An 8,895-nucleotide genomic window follows, 5' to 3' on the forward strand; every position below is an offset into this window, starting at 1 on the left:
CGTGATCCTCTTCGCGACTACGTTTCTCTTGACGCCCTTTATTCTCCCGGTGTCGTCGCGTCCGAGTACCTTGTAAGTGTACATCTTCGCTCTGAGGCCCACGAACTCCGTCATGATCGCGCCGTTGTTCTCGTCCTTCATCAAACCTGGCACCTTCTTGTTGACGCGCGGCATACCGTGCGCGTTGTTCTCCGCGTAATCGCTCGTGTCGAACCTGTGCACGTCGCGTTTCATACGCTCGTACACGTCTTCGCACTCCAGCGAATAGATCAGACTGTCCGTATCCGTGTAGGCAATTCGACAACGGTCGCGATAGAGCGGCACCGTGTAGTCGTAGTGAAACTCGTAGAGACGCGTCTTGGATATCTCGAGAATAGACATACCCACGTAGATCGGCTTGTTGAATTTTACCTCGAGCCTTCGCAGCTCGATCGCCACCAAATTCTCCGAAAAGACGCTCCTGCTGTGAAAGTTCGGCTTAGCGATCAACGCCTCCGCGCTGTATCTCCCGTCCCATCGCGTCACGAGACGCACGTCCATGTGATCGCGCACGTTCTCCATAGTCTTGCCGAAGACGGCGTTGTTCATCAGTTTGTACAAATTCCGTTCGAAATCGTTGCTCGCGCGCGTCCTAAGCGCGGTGTTCAGCTCGATGTAGACGCGAAGCCACGGCGACTGGGCGAATCGTAGAACGCGACAAACGCGCGTCAAACGCATACCTAGTCGCAGACATTGCTGCAGGTTTTGATAGTGCGTCACGTAACGCGATTTGTCGTAGAGAGTGGCGAGCAATTTTTCCTGTCGCTTGCCGGGCGGTTTGTTGCGCGTCGGGCACAACGGCAGATCCGCGTGGGCGTCGTGCAGGTCTCGCGGGTACTCGAGATCCACCTCCAAAATGTAACCGACGTCGCTGTCCGTCGGCACGGTCGTCGCGTCGAAATTCTCAGGATCGTCGAGCCACTGGAAATTCGCGTAGGGCAACGATTTGCTCATAGCCCAGCCGTACAGATTGTTCACGTCGTAATACATGAGATACGTAGTGGGCTGGGACAAGTCGTGCGTCGGTACGTGCCTGTTGTTGGCTCGCGCGTACCTGAGCGAACATTGACTGAGGCCGCCGCGTATTCCGCGTTCCACGAACAGCACCATGTCGATGTCGGTGAGCAGCTCGAAACGCACGCCGGTGTACCTCAGCATGGCGTCCCACGTGTACCCCGGCAACGTGTAGTAATGCGCGGGATCGAGCCCGTAACTCGCCGAACACGCGTCCCGAAAATTTTCAAATATATCCTCCAGAAGAAGCACGTCGGTCTTGAGATACAGATCGCTGTACTCGCCGAGATCTCGCACGCGAAAACGTCGCCAGACCCTCGTCGCGTGCTCGTAGTCACTCTCGCTCGCGGTCTCGTCGGTCAGGGAGCTGTAAAAGGCCTCGCGCGGCGGAAGCTCGGTATCCCGCAGTTTGTCCGCGCCGTCGACGTACTCGTACGGAAACACACCCTTGCGAGTGAGCAGATCGAGATCCTCCGCGCTCAAATCCGCGTACTCCGAACGCGTGATTCTCAGCTTGTCCCTGTTCAGATAGGACGCCAGGGTTTCGATACTTGCCGCTAAAAATTTATACGAGTCCACGAATCGAAGCCTCACGTACCGATCCCATTTCCCGTCCGTCTGCGTCTCCTTAACGGTCTTCGAGAAAGATATGTAGCTTTCCTTCGTGAGCGGCAGCAGATCGACCCCGCCCTCGAAATCGTTCGCGATTTTCTCGACGACGAAGTGCGCGTCGTAACCCGACAAATTGTGAAAGAACACGGGAATCACGTAAACGTTTCTGTAATTCAAACTGCAACGAGAATGCGCCGGACCTCTGTAACGACCGGTTAGGTGACAGTGATCCCGCACGCGCTTGTCCTTTGGTTGAAACGGTTTCCCGCACACGTGACAATGAGTCGCGAGCAGAAATTCGCTTTTCTCGTCCTCCGTAAGTTCCACCATCGCTATATTGGCGGAAAATTTATTCTTAACGCGACGCGCGAGAACGCGAAGCTCGTTCACGAACCACGAAACGCAATCCTCGCCGCGACGATATCTGTACGCGGACGCAGTATCGTCGTAGGTGCAGCACAGATAGTAGCCCAGGCTGAACGGTACGTGACGCTGATAAGCGTATCTTTCCGTTCTCGGGCCCCCCTCGACGTTTTCCCTCTCCCGTCGTTCGAGAAGACACTCCAGATCCGCGTACACCACGAAGGGAAGTCGCTCCTTTCTGTCGTAATTGTCGAAAGACAGCCACTTGTCGCTCTCGTTCGGGAGAACGACGGCGCAGTCGTTCATTCGGCCGCAGTCGACGCTGTGGGCGACCAACTTGTCGCGCGTATAGAAATAATGTAGACATCTGCGAAATAACGTGCGAGCGATTACTGCGTGTATGTAAAAAAAATAACGCCTCGTCTTTTCCTTGTTCACCGTGTTTTTTTTTTCATTTCATTTCTTTTACCTACCGATCGCAAACGTGCTTCGCGTACCGTTTCGCTGTCAATTGCGAATTCACCAATCGCGACAGATTCTTTATCCAGGCGAAATGGCCCCTGTTGACGCCGCGCAGCGTATCGGGCAGATACAGCAGATTTACGTGCCTGTCCCGCTTATCGTCGGTCAACCGCAGAGGCACGATCGCGTTGTGGTCGGCGCCTCGGCCGAACTTAGCTTTCTTTTCAATTGCTTCCCGAATTGTAAACACGTTGATCGATACGTCGTTCTGACGTTCGAATTTTCCTATCTTTTTCAGATCTATGGAAAAATCGATCCCGTCGAGATTCAGCACCGTCGCGTAATCGGGATACGAGCCGCATCTTTCCGCGTGCCGCTCGGCGGGGTACAGAGCGGCGACCACCGCGCGCGCGAAACACGTGTCGTTCTCCGACGGCACGTTGACCACCGCCTTTTTAAGTCTTATACCCAGCGGTATTTTCATCCAACATCCCACGCGCATGGGATTACACTTGTTCACGTTTACGATTAGGTTCAATATTCGCAACAACGCCCATCCGCTGTCGCGTTTCTGAAATTCTTCCAACCGCGTTAGAATCTCGTCGCGCACGTGCCTATCGTACCACTCGCCCAGATCGGACCCCGGGAGGAGCTGTTCGTTCCGCGTAGCGATACTCTTCACGTCGGTCTTAACGTCCGCTACGAATTTTCCGTTGAATATGACGTTGATCTTCAGACACCCGTGTTTAGTCATATTATCCCGGACCTTTTCGAGCACGGTGCCCTTCGCGTCGTCGAGAAATCGCGCGGGCTCGATGTACGTCGAGTTCGTCACGGCGTCGGTCAGCACGCGACGTTGGAACGTCACGTCGATCTCGATCCACGAGAAACCTCTGTCGCTGCTGCCGCCGCTACCACCTTCCCCTCCGTCCAAGCCGGCACCTACGGCGCGTTCGAATCGTCGACGCAGATTCTCCCTCGAACCTTCCAATCGCGCTATCAGAGCCACCAGAGCGCTCACGGCTCCCGTGTTTCCTCACTTCCCGGAGCGTTTGACTCGACACTGCTCCCGCAGGAGTCGGAGACACTCGTCGAATCGCCGTCTCCACGCGCGGTACCCGTCCGCGTCGCGGACGTCCGCGGCGAGCAACTCGTCGCACTCTTTCCGCATCGCGTCCAGAAAGGTTCACCCTCGGGAACGTTGAACTTCACTCGGTCGAAAAGACGACGAGACCAGTCGGTTTGAATCCGATATATCTTGCTCTGTCCTCCGTACACCGACTCGTGATAGACATAATACTTGAGCGGCAGGCGACGCATATAATCTCTCGCCCTGACGGAGTTTGCCACCGTCGTCTCTATCCACTTTCGCTCGCGATGGATTCGCGCTCCGATTTCCCTACGCAGATGATGGGTAGCCAGATACCATCGCGCGTCCTCCTTCGCCACCGACGCGCGCGCACTCGACAACGGTGTTTCGACTCTCGCACATTCGTCCGAATTGGACGAAAACTTAGGCATGGGCTCGCGACAGCGCAATTCGTCGTCCGATTCCTCGGATAACGGCGATCGTTCATTCGCGAGTACCCCAGCCGGAATGCTAGCGTCTTTTCAACGTCTATAGATGTCGATAGATGTCGAATCAATCTCTATAAGATATCAATTAGACGTCTATAGACGTCGGCGTTCCGGCTGGGACGTATCGCCGACGCTACATTCGCACCGCTGACGTCTATATCAAAGTAAAAAGATCTCCATCTTGAATCCTCCCACATTAATGTTTCGGTGTAATCAGAAGTATCCCACAAACCTATTTTACAATTCCCTCCACACTGTGAACAAAACTCGTGCGTCAATACTTCGTCGTAAACGTTACGGATGCTGCCGCGAACCATACACCAACATGTTTTAACGTATGAGTCCAAAGCCCTCCAAATGTGTTCGGTTCTACCGATATGCAATTTGAAATTCTTGGGACTCCACCTGCGTTCGTTTTTACTGATATGCGATCTAGAATGCTTGGGACACCACGTGTCAGCGCCAGCGAGTACGTTTCGAAATCCGACCTCTCTGTCGCGAAGCAAACGCACCATCGACGAACAATAGCGTCCGTCCGTTCCCATACCGTATTTTCTTTACAAATATATTAACTCTCAACCGCGCTCTAGAATCCTCGTAGAAAAAAAACCGTTTGCCGCGCCGTTCGCACGCCCGTTCAATTTATACTTTCCCGTTCGTTGTCTCAACGGAAGACGTACCCCTGCCGGACGCGATTTTACCGGAATGACGACAACCGCTCGTGACATCCTCCGACGAAAAATAAAAAAAAAAACAAAAGGAGGAAACGACGAGAGCGACCGCGACGCCGAATTCGAACGCGCGTTACATAAATTATCGCGAATCGCAAATCACAGGTCGAACGCGAGGTGAATGAAAATTATCGCGAACGAAGAGAGTAAAGCGGAGAGAGAGCGGAAAAACCGCGAGACAAAAGGAGGAAAACCGCGAGACGAGACCAAAAGCGACCGCGACGCCGAAATCGAACGCGCGTTACATAAATTATCACGAATCGCGAATCACGGGTCGAACGTGAGGTGAATGAAAAAATTGTCGCGAACGAAGAGACGAGTCGTCTCGCTCGTTCTCTCTCGACGCGTCGCGTCGGGGATGGGCGGGAAAACCGCGAGACAAAAGGAGGAAAACCGCGAGACGAGACCAAATTAGGAAACGACGAGAGCGACCGCGACGCCGAGTTCGAACGCGCGTCGAAAAAAAAAATTGTCACGCGTCGATCGAACGACTAGACGATGAGTCATCTCCATCGATCCCGATGAGTCGGGAAAACCACGTGCTGCCCGTCGCGACGCGGATCGAAACGACCTTCGGACCGAGAGTTAAAAAAACAAAAACAAAACAAAACGACGACGACGGGCGCGCGACACCCCCCCGCGAAACGAACCGCCTAGAACGCGTCGTTCTCCCCCCCATCCCCGAAACGTCCAGACGAGCGACCTCGAACGAGTTCGAACGAGTTCAGACGCGCCCAAACGCGCGCGCGACCGACGACGATGAAAAGAAAAGAAAAAAATAAAAACAAACGAAAAATATCGACCCGCGATTCTCCCAAAACCGCCGTCGGTAACGGCGCGAGCGCCGCTCTGAGCGCCCTCTCGGAAAATGCCCAAATCCCCGCTACGAGCTCCCGTTGGCGGCCCTGCCCCGCGCCGAACCCCCGTTGGCGGCCCTGCCGCACCCAACCTTCCGTCAAATGTTCCCCTCGCGTCGCGCACCCCCTCTCGCCCAGTTTTTGCTTCCCCCCGCATAGCCCCCCCCCGGTGACCCTTTACACCGTCCCTCGACCCCTGCGCCCACCGCTTACGGCGCTCCCCCCGCGGCAGCGAAGCCCCGCCGACGCCGCGTAACCGCAAGCGAGATCCCTGGGGCAAGAGTATCTATACCATCCCTACTTGAACACATTGACAGCGACAACAAAAAACAATTTTTTTCACGAAAACAAAGCTTTCTCTATGAAAAAGCAAAACACAATAGCGGAAAATAATTACAAGAAAAGCGCACACACTTATGTGCCCTACGCTCGCACGAAACGCACTGTTTCTCGTCAGCTCTATTCTGTCATCTCTGAGCACACGCAGCACATATTATCCAAGTCCTCGCTGGAATCCGACCACTGCTGCTTCTTTGACTTTGATTTTCGCCCGAAGCCTCCACGATATGGCTTGGTGACGACTTCGCCTCGGACACAGATTTTAAGTTTAATAGCTCATAAAATATTATAAATCAACAAAAATAAAAAAATTTTACTGGATTTGTGTTCAGTATGCATTACCTTTCAGAATCACTTATCTCGATATTCGGAGAATATTTAAAATATTTAAAATTTTTGACGCGCAACAAATTTTACTTTTGACCTCCGAAAACACGTTTGTCTTAATGAAAATCACAACATGGCATATAATCTCACTCAACTCTGTTGGTCACATGGGCACCATAAGTAGTGTTTACAATATTAATGACGAGTTCATACAACATACAGATTTCGAGATAAATGTAATGACGACTTTGCCCCGGTGACGACTCCGCCCCGGTCTCCCCTAAGCAATGGCTAGCAAATAAGGAAAAAGAAAAGCATAAAGAAAAAGAAAAGGCAAGTAAAATCGATCATAAAAAAGCAACGAAAAGAAGAATACGTGTGTTTCTTAACTGGCAAGAAGAAAAATGGAAGCGACTGCTGGTACCTTGATTTGGGCGCAGCGAGTCACATGACGAGTGATAGGAGTTTCTTCTAAAACCTTAAGCCAATCAATAACACGGTGAGCTTGGCAGACCGTCGATGCAAACTTAAGGTTGAAGGAATAGGAAAAGGAAAACTCTTATGTGAAACGGAGGAAAAGCAGACGAATGTTACCATGGAAGATGTCTTATATGTTCCGGAGCTGGTGAGCAGCACGATGGAGCCCACCTCGATGTTGTTGTTAGGATGATGCCACTTGGATCTCGCCTGCTGGCGTTGTAGATAATGAGCCGACCATTGTGCCCAAAAATGTTGAACACGCTGCTGGATGAATTGCCACCGACATAGTTATGAAGTTGCTAGGTCAATCAGAGATGGCTCGGGGATGGTAGTGATTGGACCTCCAATAAGAAAATGACCTGGTGTGAGCGCTGAGACGTCTTCAGGGTCGTCACTCAACGGTTCTAAAGAGCGCGAGTTGAGAATGGCCTCGATTTGCGTAAGCAACGTTGTGAGTTCTTCCGTCGTGAGTAGAGTCTCCCCGATAGTCCGTTTCAGATGAAACTTCACGGATTTTACCACCGCCTCCCACTTGCCCCCCATGTGTGGAGCGCCTGGTGGGTTGAACTCCCATCTGGTGCCATCAAGTTGCAAAACTTGAGCAATCCGTTGATGTTCTTGAGAGCCTTGGACGAACATTTTCTTGAGCGCGGCGTCTGCTCCAATGCAAGTTGTCCCGCAGTCCGAATACATGGTCTGAGCAATTCCCCTTCTTGCTGAAAATCTTCGGAAGGCTGCTATGAATCCTTCTGATGAGTAGTCACTGACTACTTCAAGGTGAATTGCGGAGGTGGAGAAGCAGACGAACACACAGATCCATCCCTTGTATGTTTTCGCACCTCGTCCTTTCCATGTCTTGATGGTGAGCGGTCCGGCATAGTCGACTCCTGTATGAGCAAACGGACGTGACGGCGTAACCCGAGAGAGAGGTAGTTGGCCCATCAGTTGATGAGCACGGATCCCCCTCTGCCGAGCACACATGACACACCGTAAGATATGAGACTTCACCGGAGCCCGTCCGCCGATGATCCAGTATTGTTGCTTGACATGAGCCAATGTCAGCTGTGTTCCTCCATGCAGGGTGCTAAAATGAGCGTGGGCGATGATTAAGGTTGAGAACCGTAAGTGGCGAAGTAAAATCGCCTAATGTTTGTTGTCTTGAGCTAGTGCTGATTGGTTGAGGCGGCCGCCAACTCGGACAATCCCTTGAGCGTCTATGTACGCAGTCAATTGACTGAATGCGTGAGTAGTTGGTAGTCTCGAGTTGGCCGTGAGCATTTTGATCTCGTGCGTGAAGTATGCCGCGTGAGTAGCCTTGATCCAGAATAGTCTGGCCTCTTCCAAAGCTGCAAGTCCAGTGGCTTGTAGCGGCGCTTTTTCAGAAGCGATATGAACCTGAAACAAAGAGCTGTTATTCTCAATAATTTATTGAGAGTTGAGTACCTATATATGAGGTCCCAGTGGTAGTCCGACTGAAATGCGGCAGCATATAGCGCAATGCCAGGACGAGCCTCATGAGTGCTCAACTCGTCCGAAAGAGCGGGTTGGGATAGCTATGCTTCAGGTGTGAGTATCCACGGTGGTCCCGTCCACCATAATGAGTGACTTTGAAGTTGAGCAGTAGTTAGGCTTCGGGATGCGCAATCGGCTGGGTTGGATGTATCAGGTACGTATTTCCAGTATGCTTCTGCAGTGAGATCTTGAATCTGAGAAACTCGGTTTCTCACAAAGTTCTTCCAGCGCGATGCATGAGATTTGATCCACGTGAGTGTCACAACAGAGTCCGTCCACAGGTGAGTTGCTGTAACGTTCAACTTCAAGGTGGCTTTAACGTATTGCATGAGTCTTGAAAGCAGCAGTGCTGCGGTGAGTTCAAGTCTCGGGATGGTGAGCCGTTTGAGCGGTGCTACCTTAGTTTTGAAGCACACCAATGAAATCGTGGCGCCATTAGAGCCGTGGACGGTGATATATACGACTGCAGCCATTGCCAGTTGAGAAGCATCAGAAAAGCCGTAAAATTCCACTGACGAGGTGCTTGATGTGTTATACCATCGAGGTATTGAGATCTTGCTTAAGCTGGTGAGTTCTTTTCT

At 52.0% G+C, this 8,895-nt stretch overlaps 1 protein-coding gene across 1 annotated transcript; it reads right to left on the bottom strand.

The window, feature by feature from the left end:
* Window positions 1-69: 69 nt before the first annotated feature.
* Window positions 70-7,495, bottom strand: LOC112459199 (the record flags this gene model as incomplete). The annotated part of the gene is made up of 3 exons (XM_025023216.1): window positions 7,162-7,495; window positions 2,502-3,486; window positions 70-2,395 (listed from the first exon to the last, which is right to left on the bottom strand). Coding segments are annotated over exons 1-3 (3,645 nt in total), but the record flags the coding sequence as incomplete, so codon positions are not given.
* Between the last annotated feature and the right edge of the window lie 1,400 nt (window positions 7,496-8,895).

Source organism: Temnothorax curvispinosus, unplaced genomic scaffold (assembly GCF_003070985.1).
Source record: "Temnothorax curvispinosus isolate PA1 unplaced genomic scaffold, ASM307098v1 QBEX01009622.1, whole genome shotgun sequence".
NCBI classification, from domain to species: domain Eukaryota; kingdom Metazoa; phylum Arthropoda; class Insecta; order Hymenoptera; family Formicidae; genus Temnothorax; species Temnothorax curvispinosus.